We start from the raw sequence: 26,032 nt of genomic DNA on the forward strand, positions 1-26,032 counted from the left end.
TCATGTCGCAGTGCTTCAAAAGAAATCCCGTTGTTTAAATTTAATATCCTTAACCCTCCGACATTCATATTCTGGCCTAAAAATAAAAGCTGCGAGTCAGAATTAAAGGGGTTGCTCATAGGCAACCTTAATTAAAAGTTAGAGGAAATGTTAATCAGTGCATAATATTATCTTTTGAATTAAACACTAACACACTATTTGATCAAGTTCAAATAGAAAACAGATATTCGGCATTTGATTTGAAAACAGATTGAACTTGCAAACAGATATTCGGCATTTGTAAAGAAAAAAAAGGATGAATCAATATGAGTTTGTTTTCCGACTGCAAAACCATCTTAAGATACTATCAAATTTGATCTTTAAATTTTTCCAATAATATTCAGAATAGAGGGGGGCACTATTATTAACTAAAATTCACTAATGCAAATTCTATTTTGGGTTGAAATGATTTTCATTAATTACATTTTAGAACCTATTAGGTTACTTTTTTATAATACGCCGAGAGATATTTTTGAAAATGAGCGATGTCTTTTGCCAGGACTCGAACCTGAACCTTTCGAATACGCGCCGAGTATGCTGACCATCACACCACAAAGACATGCTGGAAGGAAAGAGAAAATACATTATCCCTTATAAAGGGCGAATGGAGATTAGGGAACCCGATCGTTAAATCCTGGTTGTGAAGAATCAACGCTCACCACGTTTTAGTTCGGGCACCACTGTAGAGTCATTAGGTTATTTTAAGGCAGGAGGTGTGAAGAATGTGCAAAGGCGTCGCCGGGACTCGAACCTACACCTCTCGAATACACGCCGAGTGAGCTATGGTTACATTATGAAGGCATGCAGAAAGGAGGGAGAAAATACCTTATAACATTAATGAAAAAATACTAAAAATATCTAAAAAGTTAAATTTTTAATTACCTCAGTTTTTGTACTGATAAATGATAAACTATTATAATATGAAAGAACAAAAGGACTAAAATTAATTATTTGCTGATTATTTGAGAAAATTAGGATATTTGGGAACTCACTTTTTTACTTCCTTGTACGAAGTAAGTTGTAAATAATGAGACGGTCAATGAACGAAGTTGTTGTACGAAGTAAGTTGCACTTTTGTAAGAAGTGTCGCAATCATAAAAATTTTCGAGTATGATATTTCAATGAAAATACCCAAATATTAACTGCTATCGGATACAATGAAGGATGTTTTTGCGTGACATCTGTAGGTAAGAACAGAATAAAGGACTCTTTTTTCCAAAACGGGTTGCAAAAAGGATTTAAAATGGATTCAGGACAGATTTTTTTGCGATGTCTGGACGTACGTACGTATGTATGTATGTAACTCGCATAAATCAAAAATGAGTAGACTCAAAACGTTGAAATTTTGTATATGATATAACATGTAGTTGTGCACCTACCTTTTTGGTTGAATTCGGCTGCACCAAACATATATAAATATGCAAATATACCCACTTTGTTACTCAGCTGCGTGAGCTCATTTTTTAAAAAATTATTTTTATATGTTGGTAAATTGTGCATATTTTGCTTTAAAAATGGTTGAATTATGTTGTTCTTATCTTCCAGTTAAAGTTCTTATGCCTTTAGTTAATCTGCATGCAATAGTTGTAGAATTATTAGCTATATAAAAGTTTTTTAAGTGCGGTTAAACCTAATTTTTTTTTACTATAGCTGCCATATTTGTTTGCATTTGAAACTTAGCAAAATAGTGAGTTAAGTCCGTTTCTGCACCTTTAGTGTCTTTTTGCCGAGTGGGACCCAAAGTAAACTCAGTTTTGTGCACCGAAAAATCTGCCTTCTTGCTTGCTGGTGTAACTACTTGTTTTTGCATAGAAACAATAATTTTAATTGTAAAAATTGTTTTTTTTGTTTTAATTGTATTTGGTGTTTTAAGTTTCTCTATATTTTGCAATTTTTAATAAAGCTATTTTGAGGTTTTCTGTATTTTTGTCTTGTTGCGAAGTGAGAACTGAATTAATTTAAAGAGAAATCTATTTAATTTAAAAAGATTCGAGGAAATAAGTTTCAATGAAATGCAGCCAAAAAAGTGCTCATAATTTAATATTCCGTGCAAGGGAAGTCATGTGGTCTACACATCAGACTTTTTAATGCTGTGCCTACAACAATTGTTTAAAATAGATTTTGACAACTAAATATAGCAGGACAAAATCGGGTGTGTTTCATTCACTATATGCACGAAGTTCTTGATATAATCTATATCCATGACATTTAGGAGCTCACTTTCAGTTATATTAATACCAAGTAATTCAGTGAAATACTTAAACCAGCTAATTTAATAAAAGAAATTCACACTTGTATATCCACACACTGAAAATTTTCTTATCCGTAATATAAAACACAGCACAAGAAATAAATATTTTGCAAAACGTAAAAAAAAAAAAATAAAAAATAAATAAATAAATAAAATATTAACATTAAATAAGAATAAATCAGATCATGCAGATTTGAAAGGTAGTTCTGAATATTTTTAATTAGCTGTTACGTTGGCGGACGGCACGTCCAACTGTGTGACTGGAAAAAGTAGTGGTGCTGTCTGTTACAAAAGCAACTGTAAACACTTAAAAAACAGTTCATTTTAATTTACCGTAATTATTTATATACAAAAACTTTGAATGAAGCAAATTTAAACAGCATTTAGAAAGCAAGGGGAAAACCACGAAAGTGCCCATGCTGTCAGCCTTTCCATCGGAATGTGAACCCCGGACCGAGCTAACGGTGTTTAGCCTTTTTACCACTTGGCCGCTGTTGAGCCTTTGTGCCTACATGAAAAGCTTAACCCCTTCCGGTAAAATGACGAGTCAAGCTCGTCATTGGTTTTTCATGCCATATCGCACAATGACGAGCTACACTCGTCATGCATACTGTTGAATATGATAATTAATTTAGTTTAAAATTTCTAGTGTACTGAATTTGGCAACACCTTTTTTACTTGTGGAAATATCACAGATCCTATCACATGTTGTTACATAGAATTTCTTGGTACAAGTCACGCCCAAATTGTTGTTAGTCTGTAAGATTTCATTCTTGTAAAAATTTAGTGTGAGCATCGGTCAATATATATTTCTGTAAAGGAAAAATGGTACTTTTCCGTTTGGCTGGCGCAAATTTCCATTTCGCTGGCACAAGCGATAAAGTCGCGGAGTGTTGAGTTTCATGAAGTGTGTAAGATTTATTTATGGTTGGTGTGAAGAATTAACTTCAGTTAAATGGTATGAAAAGTTCTTTCAATATTGTTCCAAAATTCAATATTTAAATATTTTTTATTTATGCATTCAAGATAAAAAAAACATCTTAGAACTAACATTTGCTGACATTTTTTATGTGTATACTGTGTGTTGTTGCCAATAAAGCAATAAAGTCTGCTTGGCGAGGTTTGCGCCGGTGAAACGGAAAAATAACGCAAAAATGTGTTGTATAGTAAATACCATAATAGATAAGAGTTTTGCAGACTATGAAGGTAAAGGTGATTGGAGCGATTATGAAGAATCAGAAGAAATAAGTGTACACTTACCTGATACTGATAATGAAGATAATAATAGTGAAATATTACCAAGAAAGCGAAAACGTGTTAGGCGACTAATAAGTGATGATGATTGTGAACCTTCTGGAATCGCAGACAAATCATCGGAAGAATGGTGTTGGAAGGAAATAGATAATGTGCCTGAAATAAAAAAATTTACAGGAATACCTGGTGTAAACCCTCTGATTATGCAAAACTAGGTGCTAATCCAAACCATTAGAGGTTTTTGAAGAAGTATTGAATGTGAACTTTTGGGAAATACTATCAATAGAAACTGACAGGTATGCGGAACAAGTAATAAAGAAAGAACATTGTCCAAGCAAGAAAATAGATGTAGAATGGTTTTTAATCTAGTAAATATTTCATACATCGGTTAATCTTTATTTCATACAGTATTTCGCAAGTTCATTTCTTGTATTATTGTAGACTCTAATATTTTACCTATATGTATTTAAAATTATGAGTTCATTTGTTTAATTAGTTTTGCGATTTAGAGACATGTTTTCCATGCCATTCTTTTAGAAAAAGAAACTCAGTTTTGGGAAATAACAATACAGATGTGTGATTTGATGATCGGTGGATAGTTACCATTATGACATCAAAATGCTTTTTTTTAATTTGAGAGAAAATAATAAAGACTTTGAAATAAATTTTATTTACTTTTGAATAGAAGCTCAATATAGCAATATGCACGTAAATGGCACATAAGGTATCATTTTTGTTTTGAATCTGAAATCTTAGGGGATAAACTAGGGAATAAAGTTAGGGGAGTCTACTGAGAGGATGATAGAGGAAAAGATTTGCTTTCATATTATTCTATCATACACCAAGAAGAGCTATGCGCGAAAGAACTAGGATTTGACCGCCTAATGAAAGTAGTGAGCGATACAATAAATTTTATTCACTGGCATGCTTTAAACCACAAGCAATTTAAGGAAATCCTAGAACATACAGATGCACCACATAGTGATCTCATATATTACTCTGAAGTATGATGGTTGAGCCGTAGAGAGCTTTGAAAAGGATTGCTGATTTGATTGATGAAATAATACTATCCCTTGATGAAAATGGGAAACAAACTAGGTTTTTAAAGGAAAAGGGCGTAGCTAGGGTTTCCAGCGCCCGGGGAACTCTAAAGTATGATGGTTGAGCCGTAGAGAGGCTTTGAAAAGGGTTGCTGATTTGATTGATGAAATAATACTATCCCTTGATGAAAATGGGAAACAAACTAGGTTTTTAAAGGAACAGGGGCGTAGCTAGGGTTTCCAGCGCCTGGGGAAAATTGAAGAATTTGCGCCCCTTTCTGTGTGCCAAGAATGGAAAACATTTCATTAGAAAATTTCATAGCATCAATTTGGCGCCCTTTGGATGTTGCGCCCGGGGACAGATGTCTCCCCTTGCACCACCCTAGCTACGCCACTGTAAAGGAACCATCTTTCAAGTGCGACTTAGCATTTTTAGTTGATGCGAGAGCCCATCTGAATGACCTAAACACAAAATTGATGGGAAAAAAACTAGTTCATCAATCACCTAACAAGCAGTATCTGCTTTCAAACTAAAACTCCAGCTGTTCTCAAAGCAGCTTGGCTGTCAAAATTTTGTCAATTTTCTGTACCTGAAGAAGCTAAAAGAAAATTTTCCTGATAAACAACTGGAAAGGCTGCTTATTTTTTTTGTAAAGTGATTTACAGACTTTGAATTGCATAAGATTAAATTTAAACTGTTCAGGGCTCCATTGTAGTCGAAGAAGCTCCAGAAGATGTTCAATCAGAACTTATCGATGTACAAACTTCTGACTTATGCAAATCCAGATTCCATGATTTAGATATTCTGGACTTTTGTAGAACTCCACCTGCCGAATTTTTGCACTTAAAAAATAATGCAAGCAGATGTGCTATCATGTTTGGTAGCATATATATATGTGTGAACAAACATTTTCTCTTATGAATCTAATGAAGTCAAAATTAAGAAATAAAGTGACAGATCAACACTTGCAATCTGTGTTATGAATATCAACAACTAACTTTAACCAAATATATCAAAAATTTTCATATAAAATTCAGTCTCAACCATCACACTAATGTATTTAATTATGGCTAACTTTACACATTTTTATTAAAATATTTGTATGCAAGTATTAAATTATCATGCAAAAGCATAAACTGTATTTTTTCCCCCAAACTGAACTGGGTGTTTTGGGTCCAGTAGTACATGCAAGGGAAACCGCATCCCTCTTAGCTTAGTATAACAATGGGCCCCCTTTTCCCTGAAGATGTGCAAATAAGTAAATCCTAATGGAGTTTCTGCCACACCTGAGTGGTATCGTACAAAGTTCAAAATCTGGACGTCCATTATCTGGAATGAGCTAAAATCCGGACCTCAAAGCCACAAACCATCAAGAAAATCAAAACCATCAACCATCAATAAAATTTTTCTCGTAGGCTTTACGCATGCGCATTTGATTTCCCCCTCCGTGTATAATAAAACATCTGGAGAGTCCCAATTCTTAATTTCACTTCCACACCAAATAAAATACCTTGTTACTGAAGAAACAATCAATTTAGCATAAATTTGTATGATCAGTAATTTGGCTCCGTTGCTGCGTATTTGCTTGGCACACATCTCAAACCGAAACATTCTGCATAGGTACATCATAGATCTGATGCACACCTGGCAAATCATTATTTATTATACTTTCCTTTCATTACCACATGTTTATCTAAACATCTACTTGACTAATGACTCGCAGTACTCGTTATCTACTTGAGTAATGACTCATAGCAATACCTAAAAAAAATATTTTTTTTAGTATTTGAATAATAAAAGAGTGTGGTGACCTTATATGTTGACATTACGCTTGATTTCAGTTGTGCTAAAAATTGTTGATGAGGAAAAATTTACCAAAAATTTCTTTCCATATGCTAAAAATAGATTTTGTTAACCCAAAGATTACATTTAGGGCTCTTTGAATTAAGAATAACTGATTTGGTATTCACATAAACCCGGAACCAGCGCAGGACTCGTATGGTCACACTGGGTTGCAGAATTTAGGACATATTTATTCAGAACTCTGATAATGTGCATGTGCAAGAAATAGACATAAGTATAATAGATAACTAAACTAATACAATGCAGGCTTAATTGTCTCAGTGCATGATAGAAGCAAGATAAAATTTAATGGAACGACGTGTCATTAGTCGCCAAGCTCATGATGCATAGCCAAATATGTATAGTGAAGGATAGCTAAATTTAATGATAATAGCCGCGAATTTTAAAGGTTTTCAGATATAGCAAAGCAAAGGTGAAATTTTCGAATTAACAGATTTTGTAAAGAAATGTGGAGAAGCGGTAATAAATGAAGATGATATAAAAGAAGTTTCTTATTGTGATGACAATGCTTCTCAATCATCAATCAATTAATGAATAGCGAAATCTGTAGTATGGTTCTAGATCCAGAAATTACCGCTACCGATAGTGAAGAAAGGGACAGATAAGTTACTGAAAACGAGAAAATTTCGATTGACAAGTTAGTTGGAAGTCTCAAAACAGCAGTTACAGGACTTCAACAATGTAACTGAACAAGAGATTATGTCTGTCTACAGAATTAAAAAGAAAGTACAGTCAAAAGTCGTTAATTCGGACACCCATAATCCGGAATGATCTATAATCCGGACCTCAAAGCTACAAACTTTTTGCGCATGCGTCTTAGTGACGCATGCGTGTAAGACCTTTACGGCGGCGAATACGCGCGTGCACAAAATACGTTTACGAATGCGCGTTTAATGTATAACGGACGGTATAAGCTAAGCTAAAATTATCTAATTCAGTTAATGTTGCAGATTACGTTGTTCCTTAATCTTTGAATTGGATTCGGCTTATTATTTTTTGCAGACTATTAGAGCAATTTTATAAAAGTAAGCTTGAATTTTCGATTATGTCAAATAGAATTTCTGATATATATTTACTAATATGTAAAGGATCTACAAAGCGAAAGTATGTTTCGAAGTCCATTAAACAAAAAGTGGAATTGCTGCAAAAAATGGATAAATGCATATCCTTTGTTTATCTTTAACGCCGAAAAAATTGAAAACAAAAAAATTTCGATTGACAAATTAGTCGGTATTCTCGACACAGCAATTATAGGACTTATACAGCAGAACTTTGTAAGTGAACAAGAAATTATGTCTGTTTATAGAATTAAAGAGAATGTATTATCACATAAAAAAAGAAGCAACTTAAACGACTTACATTGAAAGAAATGTTTAATAAAGTAAACAAATAAATAATAAGCTTTTTTTTTTTTTTTTTTTTTTTTTTTTTTTTTTTTTTTTTTTTATGTAAATTTTGATACCTTTTAGATCATAATTGTTCTTTATTTCATAAATTACGGTTTCGTATTTTTAATTTTATAATTTCTGCATGCCATCTTACCAGATTTAAACTGATGATCTATAATCCGGAAAAATCGATAATCCAGAATCGCTCAAGTCCCGACGAGTACGGATTAATTACTGATATTTATTTAAAATTGTGAATTTCTTTATTTTATTTAGTTTTGGGATTTAGAGATGTATTTTGCATGCCATTCTTTTAGTAAGAGAGTCTTTTAGTAAAGTCTGCTGTCACTACAATAAATGGTACATGTATACAGGTTTAAAAGAAACACTCATTTTAGGAGACTTTCATCTCACATTAAAAAAAGTGTCTTCATTGTTAATCTGCATTTGAAACAGCCTTCTGTGCCTGCCTTTTTGTTATCCAGAATAATTAATTTTATTTCAAGGCAGTTTAGTAAACAACGCTTTAGTGAACTGGTTTGAAATAAAATATAATTTGAAAAATTCTCTTCTGTTGACCAACATCTCCAGTATGTAAGTGTCCAGTTTTTGTGGCCCATAGGCTCTACTTGCATCGTGTGATGCTGTGCAGAAGCCCTGGTGTAAGTGAAGCTCTTTTTCGGATTTCTTCTAGTAAGCAAAGTCAAATAAAAGTGAAGCTTTTGGTAAAAGCAAACTGGTGTAAACTATTTCAAAGCAAACAATATGTGTATAAGAAGTTATATGAAGTGCAATATATTGCACATATCTAGTATAATAATGTATAAGAATTTCATGTTCTTTTGAATAGAATCTCAATATTGGAATATGCAAATGAATGATACATAGGGTATCAATTTCGTATGAAATTTGAAATTTTAGGGGATAAATTTTGGAAATATTAAATGTATTTATAGTAAATTCTCTTTAATTCATAATTCTGGGGTCTTAAGTTCTTCGTAATGTAGGATAGTATAACAAAATCTGACATACATGGCTCACCATAAATGTGCACGAAACTGTTGAACTCGAAAAATTCATTTCCAGCAACTCATAATTTTTTCATAGTTTATATTAGTTTTACTTGATGTCAGTGCACTCTTAAAACTTGCATGCAGCATTCTCTAGGTTTTGATATGTGATTGTAAATATAGGAAATGTTTGTAATATGCACACTAACTATTCTGTTAGTTGTTTCTAAATACGTTTGTTACTTTTATATGGCAGCATGAAAAGGAAGAGAACAGAAGCTGCTGCTCCATTGCCTCAAGTAAGTTATTTTTTTGCAACAGAACTAGAAGTAAATAATGGTTCTAATCTGGTAGCATTTTAGACATCTTGTATTTAATGATAACGATATTTTTTTTACATATTTCACAACACACTATTAATGCCAAAAATTGTTTGACAAAATACATTAAACACACCAATGGGAATTGGAATTTATAACACTAAAACTACATTAATCTTCAATACTATTCCATTTTTTGTATAAATATCTCTCTGGGTGACCACAAAAGTAGAGTTGTAACTGTAAATGTTATTTATAAACTTGAAGCATCATTAATGGGAATTTCTACAAATCTGTGTGCTTTGACTCTAAAATGCTAAATGATAAATTTTTTCTATAGAATCCATACAGCATCTCATTTTATCCAAAATATGTTTCCACAGTATTTATTCTGCTCATACGAGGGCTATCCAGAAAGTAGATTACGTTTTGGAATAAAAAAATAAACAAAGTATAGGAAACAAATTTTATTATATACAGATGAAAGCTACACTCAAATACTACTTTTCTACATAGTCACCATACAAATTAAGGCATTTATCGTAGCGATGTACGAGCTTGGAAATTCCTTCGTCGAAAAATTCGGACGCCTGCGCCTTCAACCACTTCGTTACCTCTTCTTGCAGCTGTGCGTCGTCATCAAAACGCTGCATAGCCAGCCACTTCTTCATTGCTGGGAATAGGTGGAAGTCGCTCGGTGCCAGGTCGGGACTGTACGGCGGATGAGGAAACAACTCCCACTTAAAAGATTCAAGAACTTTACGAGTGACATTTGCCGTGTGGGGCCGGGCGTTGTCGTGAATCAACAAGATCTTAGAGCTCAACATTCCTCTGCGCTTGTTTTGAATTGCTCTTCTGAGTTTTTGGAGAGTTTGGCAATACCTTTGAGAGTTTATTGTAGTGCCTCTTTCCAGGAAGTCCACCAAAATTACACCTTTTCTGTCCCAAAAAACAGTTGCCATCATCTTCCTTGCCGACATTGTTTGCATGCATTTCTTGGGTTTTTGGGGAGAACTTGTGTGCCCCCACTGCATTGATTGCAATTTCGTTTCACAGTTCACATGTTTCACTCATGTTTCGTCACCAGTAACGATGCGATCGAGTAAAGAGTCACCATCCTTATGGTAAGCGTCCAAAAAGTTCAACGCTGCAGCCATTCGCTGATTTTTGTGGTCCTCTGTCAAGATTTTTGGAATCCATCTTGCACAAAACTTGTGGTAACCAAGCTTTTCGCTGATGATTTCGTGCAACAAACTTCGCGAAATTTGTGGAAAACTCAAAGAAAGTTCCGTTATTGTGAAATTTCGATTTTCACGGACTTTAGCATCGACTTTTTCGAGAAGTTCGGCGGTCACTATGCTGGGTCTCCCACTTCGATCTTCGTCGTGAACATTGGTTCGGCCATTTTGAAATCTTATGACCCACTGACGCACTCCATCTTCAGTGATAATGTTGTCCCCATACACTTCACGAAGCTGCCGATAGATTTCTATCGGTTTACAGTTTTTTGCAGTCAGAAACCTTATTACTGAGCGCACCTCGCAGCTCGCGGGATTTTCAATTAACGCAGACATTTCAAACCGTCACAGTATCTGAACGGAGCACAGCACGAACCTCTCACTAGCATGGCTAGATGCAGACTGAGCTGCGCAACGCTCTGACCCCAAGATGGCCGCGCTAGCCCCGCCCCTAGCGGACACAGACGGAAACGTAATCTACTTCCTGGATGGCCCTCGTATTTCTTACATTGTAAAAGGTTCTATATATGGGACACAACATATTTTGAAGACTAATGTTGATTATATGAAACTAAATCTTCAGAATTTCCATCATATCTTGTTTATACATATCTCGAAGATTATGCAATGATGTTTTTAACTGCAGTTAGGTTTTCTGTAACTGCAATGAAAAACTGCAGGATTCTATGTGGTGAGAGTTTTTAAAATGTTGCTTTTATATATTTAAATAGTTTACTGATATTTATTTAAAATTATGAATTCCTTTGTTTTATTTAGTTTTGTGATTTAGAGATGTGTTTTGCATGCCATTCTATTAGTAAGAGAAACTCAGTTTTTGAAATGGCAATACAATTGTGTGATTTTATGAATGTGTGATCTCAATATAGCAGCATAAACATAAATGTCATGTTGTAATCTCAAGGTTTTGATATGTGATTGTAAATATAAGAATTATTTGTAATTTATGCACTAACTATTGTAATAGTTGTTTCTAAATATATTTGTTACTTTTATAGGGCAACAGGAAAAAGAGAAAAAGGGCAGAGTCTCCTGCCTCAGTGCTCCAAGTAAGTTATTTTTTGCAACAGAATTGGAAGTAAATGATGGTTCTAATCTGATAGCATTTTAGACACCTTGTATTTAATGATAACAATATTTTTTTACATATTTCACAACACACTCTTAATGCCAAAAATTGTTTGACAAAATATATTAAACACACCAGTGTGAATTGGAATTTTTAACACTAAAACTGCATTAATCTTCAACACTATTCCATTTTTTGTATAAATATCTCTCTGGGTGACCGCAAAAGTAGAATTGTAACTGTAAATTGTTTATAAACCTTCAGCATCACTAATGGGGATTTCTACAAATCTGTGTGTTTTGAGTCTAAAATGCTAAATGAAAATTTTTTTCTATAGAATCCATACAGCATCTTATTTTATCCAAAATAAGTGCATTTCTACAGTATGTTAATATGTAGTAAGGTTCTGCAAGTATATGCAGATATTAAGAAGAAAGTATTTTTCCACAATATTTATTCTGGGTTGAGAGGAAATTTTCAGAAAGGTGCCTTTTGATGTCATTTCCCTCTAGGCGTCAAAAAATTCCTCCCAAGGATATAACGATTCAAGATGGCGGAAAAAATTGCGCCAAGTGCCGCTTATCTGAGTTTTCCTGATTTTTAAATTCATAATTCAACTAAAGATTTTCTTAAAATTTAATTTAACTTGGTTAGTAGCTCGAGCGGCGCTGCTGCGGCACCCAAGTGATTTGAAGTCATAAATCGAACGACGCTGCTACGACACTATGGTCTTTTGTAACGCAATCTCCTTACTTACGATGTGAGATAAGATATTTTTCTTGGAAGTCTTTTCATGGACTAGGCTCCACTGACATTGTTGCCAAATCTTAGCTCAGTTTAGTTAGTCTCAGCATAGCATTCGCTTGAAACAGTCTTGGTAGTAAATATAGTAATTAAATAGTGTTTTACCCTAAAAATATGGAGGAAGATCAGATCAGCTCGAGTTCGGACAAATTCGATTTTGCTGCTTTGGATGACCAACTTGCAGCGATTTCCGACAGAGTCCGCCGCGAAACGAACGAATCCAGTGGAGAAGACAGTGATGCAGTAAGAGGTGTGAGAGGACGGAAAATTAGAATTATAGAGAGTGACAGGGAAGTTGAGAGTGATGTTAAAAGAGAAGTTGAAAGTGAACCTGTGGAAGGTGCAAGTAGTTCAACATGAGTACTTTGTGGAGACTACGACGAAGTGCCTCCAAGCGTACAATTTATACCTGGCCAAAGCGTACAATTTATGCTTATTTATACCAAATTCATGGCCACAGAAACATGAATAGTTTCTAACATAAAACAACCAATAGATTTTTTTAAACTGTTTTTCACTAATGAATTGTGAAACTTGTGAAATTGTGAAACCAATACATATGCAAAAAGAAAATTGGAAGGGAAGACGCTATCTGCAAATTCAATTTGGCAAAGCTAAATCATGCTCGAGTTGCTGGTGAGTGCAAAGGGTTAACAAAATAAGCTATATAAAAGCAGTAGATGCAGTTCGTAAGAATATTATTCTTTAATTTTCTGATGGATTCTGATCTGAGCACCATTACATATGTCCTGTTATTTGCTCCGTATGTATTGAAGTTCATGAACTTGGCCAGTTTCATGTATAAAAAAGATGGAATCACTGTTGGCAGCAGTGCAGGGCATTATCAAAGTTTTAAGAATTTCTGTTTTGCACATTTGGACCATCAGGGAGGAGATTCATTCTGAATGAAGTAGAAATCAGTACATCCGTATATCCTGAAACAAACATGCTACTTTCAGCTAAACAAGTTGTTTTTTAGATTGTGTTTGAGTGTTGCCTTCTCTCCATGTCAGCAGTCATGGATTAGCTGTCTCTGGGCTAAATCTGGATTTCTTGGGGAAGAAAGCTTGACTGTGCATTTGTCCAGTCTCAGAGTTTTTAAGTCCAGTATCTTCAATCCTACTCCACACATGGAAAAGACCTATGTAAATTCTTTGCATAAGCTTCTTGTTATAGCCATTGGAAGCTTTCTTTGCAATGTGGCAGTTTATTACCTGTTCAGAGGTACCATTATTAGCAAATAAGGGTCATTCTTTTGAAGTTTGAACTTGTTAATGATGTTGATCAATATGTCTATAAATGCGTTCTATCTCTTGGAACCAATTCAGCCAAATTCGGAGGCTACCTCTTTAGTTTACTTGAATGTTGGATGGTATTATCAGTTGATACTGGCTTTCCATCTTGGTGGTGTGGTGTGTTGAGAATACGGCAAAGCACACTAGGGTTATCTGCCTAAGGGGAGGGATGCCTTCGTGGAGGACTTTCTAAGGGGAACTGGCTCATATACACGTTACACATGGGGAAAACCACGAAAATGCCCATGCAGCCAGCTCGTTCGCGGGATTCGGACCTCGGATCGAACTACCAGTGTTCAGCGATTTTACCGCTCGGCTGCTGGTGAGCCTTCCATCTTGGTATGGCTCATCATATGAGGTTTTAATGCAAAATACTTTTGACCCTGGATTCTGCGATGAAAGACTAAAAAATCTGCTGTTACTACAATAAATAATAGAAGTGTGCAGGTTTTTGTAAGAATCATTCATTTTATGAGATAATTTGTATTTTAATCAGCTTCCTATGCCTGTCTTTCCATTATCTGGAGTAATGAATTTTATTTCAGAACTGCTCAGGAAACAACGCTTTAATGAATTGGTTTGAAATGCAGTTTGTTTTGAAAAATTATCTTCTGTTGATCAGAATCTGTACTATATAAGTTTCCAGTTTCTTTGGCCTGCAAGCTATTACTAGCATTGTCTAATGCTGTACAGAAGCCCTGGTATGAGCAAAACTCTTTTTAGGATTGCTTTTTGGTAAGCAAACACAAATACATGTACAGGTTTTCCATAAAAGTGCAGTGGTGTAAACTATTACAAAGCAAAGAATATATGTGTTAGAAATCATATGAAGTATAATAAAATGCTTTCAAATTCACTGAAGTTTTTATTTAAATGTAAAAAAAAATTTATTTAAATGTATATGTTTATTTAAATGTAAATATATAGTATGTATATGCAGCGCTCTAATTCTGATTTTAATCCTTTTCAGAATCTTGAAAAGATTAAAACTCTCTGTAAAGAGGCGGAGGGCATGCTCCAATGTGCAGCCTCCCTAGGTAATTAATAGTAATTTTTTTGGCATATGTAGTAATTTAATGTTTTATATATATTTAGTTTTTCTTCTTTTTTATCACAATCAAGGTGCATTATTTTCTGTTTGGCTTTTGTTAATCTTGTAATGATTATAAATGTTTGAATATAATGATGTTTGAAATGCACTGAAACCATCTGTTAATGAATTTATACAATTTTTGATTATTTCCCTCTTCTGAGGATGTATTTGTCCTAGAGACAAGCAAGTTATTGCCTCATTTATGAAATAAGAACTGAGGTTCAAGAAAATTTAAGCAAACTTATTTTTCTAAAAAATTCTAATTTCTGTGAACAAAAGGCATGTCTGGTGTTCGTGTTTTAAAATTCTGTGGCTTCTTGGCTATCAGCAGAAATTTTATCTTTTGATTTAAGTTCATGTAATACTGAAGACTAGCAATGTGAAATAAATTAGGCTAGCAAAATAAATTCATAGTTCTTTGTGGTGCACTACACTTTAAAATCGGTATTTCAACAAGAAAATTTGTATGCAGTCTATCTACGCCTAAAGGAGTATACAGATAAAATTTTGTAAAAATTGTACTTACCGTTTCAATTCTGTGGGTGTTCCATGAGGTGGAACACTGCGCCACCAGAGCTCTTAAAAGAGCGACTAAGCGAGAATTGCAGTGAAGCACGGAAATTAGTAGAAGCTTATGTATAGTAATAAAAAAAAAAACACTGTATTATAGCTGTATACATGGTTTTCTGGATATACACAACTTTCTTGAATATATATGGATAAATGAGATAAATATATGTATATTCACGAAAAATGTGTAAATATTTTTGCATATACATAAATATATGTATATGCAAAAATATTTACACATTTTTCGATTTCGTAGCTTCATGAAATTTTCAAAACATGTCGCATCTTTTTGATAAAAGTACAAAACCAACTTTGCAGGTTTTGAACAATAAACTTGTTTTGTGTGGCTTCTGTTCCGTGCAACAATATGTTTAGAATTCCAAGTAAAAAGAAAGAGAAAAAGAAATTCTTTCCTCTTCGGAAAGAGTTTTCCTGCCATTTATGGAAAATTAATAATAAAAAAAAATTAACTGCAATTAATATTAACAATAAAAAAATAAGCTAAAAATTATACACACACAAAAAATATCTACACAATTATTATAAATAAACGGGAATGAGACTAAAAAGCGATAGCAAAATAATTCGTGCAGCTTCCCTAAGTAAAGATGACTCAAGCTGCTGATAAAATTCCCACCTGAAAACTACTCACAAAATTTTCCCCCAAAACAATGTAAATAGAAAACATATACAACAGATGTTTTCTCCTAAGATGGATGTTCTGATGCGTAATAGCATGAGATCGCTAAAGGCGCAGTGTTGCCACTAATGGAACACCCCATTATATTTAATGATTCTGCACATGCTTTTTGTATGAAAAATGTAAAAAAATATATAACAAGTGATATAGAGTACAGCCATCAAAATTATACAGAATTTTTTTTCAAACAATTTTTTTTTTTTTTTTTTTTTTTTTTTGCGTTGCCAAAAAATATAGAAAATAAGTGGATTTTAATAACACATCATAAATGAAAATTCTGGGTCTCCTTGTGATATGCTGCCATCTACTATTTAAAAAGAGAAGTTTGAAGTATATTATAAAGGCATTTCAGCAATAAGTTGCCTTCCCCCCCCCCTGATTATTTTCAACCAAAAAACGTTACCCATATGAGAAGATTTGATGTAGTCTATCAAAGTAAAGATAATGCTGTGATAAATCGTGAGATGAAATTTATGATGATTCACTAATGACTGAAAAAGAATTTCTGGATTTATTGGCAGATTCTGAATTGAATCAGTATTTGAAGGATTAGAATGAAATTCTTTAAAAACTTTGTACATATTTAAAAATTTTTTGGATTGGATTGAATTATTTAATTATGGCAAATCACACAAGGGCTATCTGCCAAAAGGGAGAAATGCCTTCATGGAAGACTTTCTAAGGGAAACTGGCTCGTATACCATTACACATGGGGAAAACCACGAAATCGACCATACAGCCAGCACGTTCTGAAGCAAATGCGCATTTAGGAAGGTTGCTAGTCAAATTAGGCTTTTTTAATCTCTTGAAAAACTCTTTATGAATGACATATTCGTTGAGAGATGAGGAAGCAGTCAAAATATCCTATACATATATATAGAAAATAGTAACTGAAATCTGACAAAATTTGCATAGTTTGCGCAGCATTACCTAAAGCAAATGCCATGGAGTTAAAATAACTATTGCCAGTTTGGGTATGCCGTCTTTATTCATTGGCATCTGGTCATACGCTTGAGGCATAAAGCCAGAAAATTTTCTTTATTGTTTAAATTTGAGCGTAAAATCATATTGATGCCTAATTGGATAGTTGTCTGGAATAGTGACAGAATTTAATTTAATGGTAGTTGTCGCAAGGTCACCAAAGACCCATCCGATTTGTTTTACCATATGCTGAGAGCTACTCCAGCAGCTTTTAGAAGGACTAAAATGCCTTTTTGTACTAAAGTGAAATCTGGTTTTGGAGCAGCGAATTTATAAGGCACTAAGGCTTCTAAACTTAGCAGCTACTGGAGAATCTTTAGTTTTGATTACGTGTGTATTTCATGGATATCCGTATCCAAAACCTGTTTTAAAACATCCTCAAAGAGAGAATCCTATTTTAAGTAAGTATATAAATACATGTAAATTTTATAAAACTGTAATTTTGGTTGCAATATCTGGAGATATCTCACCATCTGATGCAGCATCAGCTGTCAGTTGTTTTTGAGATTTAAAATTAACAGCTTCATTAATTCATTTTCTTCAAATTAATCATTTCTAGATTATTATTAAACACCAATTTGTAAAGAATAAGCAGATTTTTTTTTTTTTTGGGGGGGGTGGTGCAGTTAAAATCATGCAGCTTCTTTACCTTCCAAATCTTCTATTTTCTATTCCATTTAGCATTTATGTTTTGAGAATGCCCAGAAAATCATTTATGTCTTGCTGACTATGAGTTATGAAAGTGATGGCTTCTATGTATGATTTCCACTGCAGTTTTGCCCACCTGTCATTTTACACGGGAAATTCAAAATATCCAGACCGATCACATCCATGCTTTCCTTTATACGTTATTCTCTGAAGATCAACTACGTAGCAAGATCACTGTCCCCTTTTTTAGGTTTGGTTTTTCAAGCAGGCCTTTGAAGTATATAATTATGAAATAGAATATTGTATCTGCCCTCCTTCATCCTCTGGCATGAGCATTTAATAAAGATTTGAGAGGCTATTGGGTGTTCAAGCTTTGTGCTTGAAATTTGCCTACAGTTATGCTTTCGAAATTAGGTACTGCTTCACAAGAGGGCTTGATATTCCATCAAATGCTTCTGCTCTATGTTGCATACAGTGTGTCAAAAAGAGGGATCCATCCTCCTATTAATAAAGATGTTCTATGTCAGAGGTGTTCTTCACATGCATTCTTATTTTGTACCCCTCCTGATTTTATACTCCATAGGCTGCAATAATAAAAAGTAAATTTTTTAACAGATAGTGGTGGATACACCATATTTATAACATTCACAAGAATATACAGTATTTATTTAAGCACAGGCAGCAAAACTCACAGCAAAAATCTATTTATTTGAGACTAAGTTTTGAGAAGCTTCAAGTAGATTTTGGGAATTCCGGAAGGCCTGAGTATCGGAGCGAGAAATTTCTGGTATGGTGTGATTCCGAGGAACAGCCGAGCATTATTTTCCTGGATTGATTAAGGAGCCTCTGGGAAGTACATAACATAGATTGGGAACCACTGCTTTAGAGATTAGAATTTGCTATCAAAATTGTGTTTCTATTTATCAGAATTTTACATAATGTAAGGTATATACTTCTAACATAGAAAACAGCTGTTATCTGGCTTTCCACAATATTAGGCTTGTTTCTCTACCCCCCCCCCCAAAAAAAAATTTAAGATGTTTGTAATTGGTTTTAAGTCGCAGTAATATTAATATAATGATATATTTTTTCAGTTAGTCTCCCAAAAATAAAACTTAAAATCATATTGATAACTAATTCTTTAACGCAGCAGTTGTCATTCCTTTAAAGAAAAGAGTGTTTATTGTTGTTTCTGCAGCTTTGAATTTTATTATGTCACCAATTGCTCTTGCCTGAAAATATATGTATACAAATAAACAAATAATTTCAGTAGCAAAAAGAGCTTTTTTTTCGCTCAAAATCAGTACATCTTCCTTTAAAATGTCAAATAATATTTTTTTTTTTTTTTTTTTTTTTAAGCTTACTGGGACCAAGCCCTCCAAAAACAGATAAAAGGAGTATGTATAATTTTCATGAAACTTTTCTAAATATTATCCATTTGATTTTTTGTTGATGTTGTCATCTGAGAGCAGTGGCCTCAAACATAGCATCAAACAAACACAAACATCTTTCTTATTCCAAATAATTGTAGTATGTTGAATCAGTGATTAACTTACATAAGCTAAAAATAAATTAGTTCCATTGTGAATTTTTTTCCGATTCTTGTACTTATTTTTAATGATAAGTAAAATAATGTAAAACTGCACGCTGAAAAATTTAAATATTGAACTTTGTCTTCAAAGTAATGGTAATTAAATTGCTGGAAATACTTCTGCAAGCCGTGTGAAACTGCTTCTACATGCAGCCTGCAGGTCACCAGTTTGAGACAACTGCTGTAGAAAAGTTTTCTTTTTTGTCAATATACTTCATTTTGAATTTTATTAAAATTAATCAGATTGGAACATTAAATATTTTTGTACAATTATATAACATATTTTTTCACTTTTTAAATGTACAGAAAATACATAATATTTCTCATGTCAGTCTAAATGAATATTCATCTAATTTCCTATAAAAAGTTTTGCTTTTCTACCTGGGCTATGTCTATAGACCAGTGATGGCGAACCTGTAGCATGCGTGCCACAGTCAGCATGCAGAACCTCATCAGCCGGCATGCGACTAAAATATTACTTCCTTAATCAATAACCACAATAAAATGATACTATGTAATTTAAATGAGTATTTTAGTTTGTTTAGTTAGTTTAAATAAGTATTTAGTCTTGAACGTTTCACTTACTAACTGATCGCATAATGCCACTGACACAGGGCCGAAGCCTATATATAAGCTTTTCATTTATCGCCACAGAAATGATATACATATCTATTGACCCAATTTATGACATTTCAATTGTTTGGGCCAGTCATATTACTCGTTACACAGCAAAGAATATGCCAAAGTTGAAGCAGCTAATGTTTGCTAAATGAATTCAAATTTATTGCAGACTGCCAGTGAGTTTTAATACTTTCATTGTTAAATAGATTCCACTTTTCACATCTCAGCATCCTGTTATGAATAATTCTAGTGTAATATATAAACAGAATACACAAATATAACGGAAAAACATGCGATCTGATAATATAACAAAACACGAAAGCTTAGTAGAGAAGCCAAGCTTATTCACATGCGATGAGCCAGAATAAGCCCGATAAAGCCGAAAAGGAGCACATGAGGTCTAAAGTTAGAAGTTTAGCAAAGAGATGTCTGGGTTAATGGTTACTGCTATCCTCTGTTCCCATTTGGTAGCCATAGATTGTTGATTCGTGAAAATCCAATTCCTTGCTATTGGTTAATAATGTTGCCTCATTTTAGTATATGATCAATTTATATTTAATGCATCATTTTAAAATTTTGTGCTTTTCTCTACTCCATGTCTTGAAACCCTCGCAAATGAATCTAGCATAAAAGGAAAAATTCAACATTGATAGTGCAAGATCATTTCAAGAGACCTGGGCAGATTGACAAATCAGCATCTTTGACAAATCAGCTTCTTGTATGTCATTACCACTGCGCTTAGATTTTTTGGAAGGCCTTTTTGGCTCAGGGTTCTCAACATTCCCAACACAATGAGTATTAGATACACAATTTACATCAGTTTTAACATTGCATTTATCTGATTTAGCACTTTTAGCACATAGAGAAATAACATTATTAGCAATATTAGTAAAAAAAAAATTCCTCAGAATTGAGCACACCAAAAGATTCATGCTTACCTTTGAACAGTTGTACGAGTCCTTGGGGATTCCTTTTTCTTATGAAAACAACTAAGTTTCATTTGTTTTTCATCTTCAGTCTTAGCACTAGCCAGTATCTCATCAATATCCCAATTCCTCTGACTAATGGCATTTTGTAGTATGCTAATTTGTTGAGCAACAGTGACATAATCATTTAAAGATTGAGTATTTCATTTAGTAATTCAATCCAGTTATCATCAAGCAATGCATTTGCATATTTATGTATTTCATCAGGTAGCCCTACCACGTGATTACGAACAGCAGCAGCAGCATCCATTTTGTTGAGCGGAGGGAATTCATTCTCCTCCATCACATATGTTAATAACCAAAGTCACAGCTGAAAATTAGCACACACAGCACAAAATTAAGTGCACACTCATTCGGTTTAATCCACGGGAGACTGAGAACACTGAGATAGCACAGCCATAAAAAGAGCTTGAAAACAGCATAGAGTAGCTTGCTCTGCTCAGAACATCAAGCACTTAAAGACTCTCTTCTCTTGACCAGCATCTATACTATACATGTTTCCACTTTTGTGGCCCATAGGCTGTTACTTGCATTGTGTAAAGCTGTACAGAAGCTCTGGTGTTAAGAGAGAATTTTTTCCGGTAAGCAAACATCAATACAAGTGCAGATTTCTCATAAAAGCACACTGGTGTGAACTGTGATAAAGAGAAGAATATTTATGTTAGAGATTATACGAAGTGCAATAAACTGCTCTTAAACTGTTTTTATTTCAATGCAAAAATAATTTATACAGCATTCTAATTGTGACAGGCACTAAAAAGTGTGACAGCAGTGAAGGCTTCTGCGGAAGTTGTTCTTAACTCAGGTAATTGATAGCATTTTTTTTTCTTTTTAGCATATACAGTAGTTTAATGTTTTATATATGTGGGATTTTAAATCCATAGCTTATTATTTTTCCTCGTGCGCTGTCTAAATTTTAGCTGTTGACTGCACGAGTGAAATTGATAGAACTCTCGCCCCTTTGTTTTATGAGAGGATATGCAAGATGATATAGATGGGGTATTAAGAGATGTAAGACGTTATAGCTGCCATGTTAATAGATATAAGATGTTATAGATATCGTGGTAATAGATAAACGATGTTATATATTTTGTATTAATAGATGAACTATATTATAGATGTATTAATGTTTTATTAAATGTGTTTTGTTTGAATATGAATTGTGATTTCGAAACTAAAGAACCCACATATATATTTAGTGTCATTTCCATCTGTTTTTAACTCAATGGTTAGTGCAGTATTTTCTGTTCGACTTTTGTTAATATTGTAATGGTTATAAAAGTTTGTGTAAAATAAGCTCTCTTGTTTCCACTTCCAAATTAATAATTATTAATGGCCAAGAAACATGGAGTTAATAAAAGTAAGTGAAATTACTTATAAAATACAAATTACATGTAATGTCAAATCCCACAGATAGTATGAAAAAGTTAATCATAATATAAGAAAATAAACAATGGCAGTAAATGCTTTATTCCGTGAAAATAAAACTAAAAATGACTGAAACAATGACACTTCATATTTCCAATCAAATTCCATTGTTCTGAAAGTGACGATTTTGATACCTTAAGGGTCTTGAGAGAATGTTGATGTCATGAAGCGAGTCTTACTAAACGTATATTCTGAATATCTCTAACATGTTCTGTATTACAGTGCCATCACTAGCCATAGCAAATATTTTCTAGGCCCACCGGCAGCCGAGCGTTAAAAATCGCTGAACTTTGGTAGTTCGGTCCGAGGTTCAAATCCCGCAAACGGTCTGGCTGCATGGGCGTTTTCGGGGTTTTCCCCGATGTTTAGCGTGTATAAGAGCCAGTTTCCCTTAGAAAGTCCTCAATGAAGTTATCCCTCGCCTTAGGCAGATAGCCCTAGTGTGCTTTTTCGTATTCTCAATACACCAAGCATTTTCTTCCTCTAGGAAATCATGGTTCATTTGATGTGTCTTCATTGTCAGCAATAAAAATAAAATCCTCTCAATACCTCCACGGGAAAATTTCATATAAGGTTAAAAGGCCCATTTTCGTAATGTTGGCTTATCACAGTGCTTGCATCGGAGACAGACACGAGATGAGAGTGGTCCTTGGGCTCTCTCGTGACCTTCGTGTACCTCGACACTTAGAAGACATAGCACGAAACTGCTATAACTGGTTCTAAAGATAGCAATGATTATAATCAGTATTTAACTAAGTGCTTAATTTATTTGCATTTCATAGTGGAAAAACCTAAGTTCCAACATTCTTATTTAAAATGAGATAATGATCTAACAAATAACATATATGACTGTAATATTTATAAAACTTGAATTATGTAGTGTTTGGAAGTATAAATACCAAAAGAAAAGCAATAGAACTGTAGTTGGCAATTAATAAAAATCTATCTTTTTTTTTTTTTTTTTTTAAATATTAAACAATCAAAATGCAATTATTGTGGATTACGGATATTTAGTAGTAGTGCTGAAGTCTTAAAATGTGACTAGATCTACCCAAATGTTGTTACCTGCGAATTCTCTCACGTGATTGAAGATGAACACAACCAGGGAAGGGTATAAAAGACCCATTTATTGTTCACAAAATATTTAACATTTGGCTCGGAATTGCGTGATTACAAGAAATATTGGCCACTTGCAGTGAGAACTTAAAACAGGAAGTAACAATAAATTTAAAGTAAAGAGAAGTGCCAGATTACACGATTCAATTTAAGCTAACAGGTAGACTCAGAAATCTACACAGGCAGAATACTAACTCAACCGCAAGAATGCGTAGCCACTTTTAAGTTTAACTACAGGTAGAAACCATTAACCTTCCAGCACATGCACTTGGCAATTTTACATGAGCACGTGTGTGCCATATTTTTTATGACATCTGTTATTATACCATTTTTGACACGAAAAAGGACAGAAATGAGTGAATATTGGTAATAAGTTTGTTAAAACATAAAATATTAACCTTATTATTGCAGAATACAAATGATGTCACATTTAAATGATAGTAAATTCTTTTTAAACACTTATATTAGTCAGGTGGAAAAGCAATGATGTATTTTACTATAGAAATTTTAAAAGGTATTATTTAATAACTGTATTTTAAAATCCAAGCTAGTTTTAATATTCGTCTGTCCTGTTGATTTATCGTCGGATCGAAGATAACTTCTCAGAAAGAATAAATCTCTTGTAGTACATCTCAGTTAGCTATTTCAATTCCAGTGCCATCACTTGAGAACAATTCTTTCGCATTTACATGGTATCCTTTTTTTATTTCCATCATATGTAACAATCTCTGTCTTTCGAGTATTTTATCTTTTAGCAAACTTATATATTTATTTGTACATTCTAAAATTTCATCAAGCATATTTATATCAACTATTTTAAAAAAATGTTTCTATTTCATCCTTTACATTGTAATGTATTTTGCAGTAATTTACAAAACAGACAATCTTCTTAATAGAACATAAATTTTATTTCTAGTTCACAGTGATAGACAAATTTTATACAATTCTTAAGTGGCAAAATTTTCATCCTACTCCTTCTTCAGAATACTAATCTTTTTTTAACAATATCTCTCGTTGTTGAGTAACGGTTTGATACAAATATGTCGTTGCCACTTCAACAATAATTATACTTATTTATTAAATAACAAGATATTACAACCTCTCCCCCCTCCTTACTTTTTTTTTTTTTTTTTTCAAAACAACAATATCAGCACAATACAGAATTGAAATACAAGATGTAACATAATAAGATACACTAAGGAAGAGAGGAAGGAACAAAATATTTTTTTTTATCTACATAGAGAAACAAATTATTTAATCAGGCCAGGGAGTACGACTTAATGCGTCTACATTTTTATGGTTTTTACCACTTCGATGAACGATCGTGTAATTGTAGGGTTGTAGTACCAGTGCCCATCTCATAAGTCGTGGATTTAGACTCGCATTATTTTTGAGCCAAACTAAGGGATTATGATCGGTCATGATGAGGAATTTAGTATGCCCGTCTAAATAACATTGAAGTTTCTTTACAGCAAATATTATGGCGGCGCATTCCTTTTCTGTGGTGCAGTACTTTTTTTCAGTTTCTGTAAACTTCTTACTGAGGTATAATACTGGATGTTGATTGTCTCGTTCATCTTTTTGAGCTAAAATGACACCCATACCAGAGTTTGACGCATCAGTTTGCAAAATAAACTCCTTATTGAAATCAGGTGCATGTAGTACAGGCCTTTGAGCTTTAGCTCTTCAAATGCTTTTGTGCACTCTTCTGTCCAATTTATTTTCCCTTTCTTTAAGTTTCCTTTCAAAGTTTCTGTTAAAGGTGCTGCGATAGATGAGAACATGGGAATGTAATGATTAGAATATCCCGCTAATCCTAAAAATGCTCTGACTTGACTTTTTGTGGATGGCACTGGAAAATCAAGAATAGCTTTTACTTTCACTTCACTTGGCATTCTTATACCACGACCTACAATATGTCCTAGATATTTTACTCTATCTTGAGCAAATTTACATTTTATTGGTTTAATAGTTAAACCAGCGTCCTTTATTTTGGACAAAACGGCTTTCAGGTGACTTAGATGTTCTTCCCAGGTGTTTGAAAAGATTGCCACGTCATCTAAATGTGGAACAGCAAAGTTTTCACAACCGTGAAGGATTTCGGCATCATTTTACTAAATGAAAATGGTGCATTTTTAAGTCCGAAAGGCATCTGTAGAGGTCTAAATGTGCCAAAACTTGTAACAAAAGTGGCTAATCTTTGAACATTGGGTGTTAAAGGTATTTGCCAGTATCCCTTTGTTAAATCCAAAAGAGTTATATATTTTGCGCCTGCTACCGTTTCTACTCGTTGTTCGATGTAAGGCAAGGGGAAGAATTGTGTTTTAGTCAATTTATTCAATTTTCTATAGTCGATACAAGGTCTTGGATCCCTCCTTGCTACTTCTACTAAAATCATAGGAAAAGTGTAATCTGAATCTCCTATTTCAATTATTTTATGCTGAAGCATTTTATCAATTTCTGTTTTTAATATATCCGTTTGTCTAGGAGACATTCTGTATGGTTTACAGTGGATTGGGGTGTTTTCTGTCAATTGAATATCATGCGTTATTAAATGAGTTTTTCCAGGTTTATTAGAAAAGATTTTTTAAAACTTCAGCAGCATATCATGCAATTCTTGAATCTGTTGTTCATTTAGCTTATCACTTAAGGAGCTGTTTTCTTTGATGTCCTCAAAATCGAACAATGTTGGTTCAGAGTCAATTGTT

General features: G+C 33.6%; 1 protein-coding gene across 4 annotated transcripts in view; it reads left to right on the forward strand.

The window, feature by feature from the left end:
• LOC146993053 (uncharacterized) overlaps positions 1–26,032 on the forward strand; it is a 60,540-nt gene that overhangs the window by 15,470 nt on the left and 19,038 nt on the right. For 2 of the 4 annotated variants that reach the window (XM_085808010.1, XM_085808009.1), the window contains exons 2-6: positions 9,103–9,145; positions 11,421–11,471; positions 14,561–14,627; positions 18,942–18,979; positions 21,531–21,585. In XM_085808010.1, the coding sequence (XP_085664136.1) occupies positions 9,103–9,145; positions 11,421–11,471; positions 14,561–14,627; positions 18,942–18,979; positions 21,531–21,585 (254 nt within the window). The remainder of the gene's footprint in view (positions 1–9,102; positions 9,146–11,420; positions 11,472–14,560; positions 14,628–18,941; positions 18,980–21,530; positions 21,586–26,032) is intronic. The other 2 variants (XM_085808011.1, XM_085808012.1) reach the window with 2 other exon arrangements.

The sequence above is a fragment of the Stegodyphus dumicola genome, chromosome X1 (genome assembly GCF_044657685.1).
Source record: "Stegodyphus dumicola isolate Sdum_Otavi_A_Nest chromosome X1, ASM4465768v1".
In the NCBI taxonomy this organism is placed as follows: Eukaryota; Metazoa; Arthropoda; class Arachnida; order Araneae; family Eresidae; genus Stegodyphus; species Stegodyphus dumicola.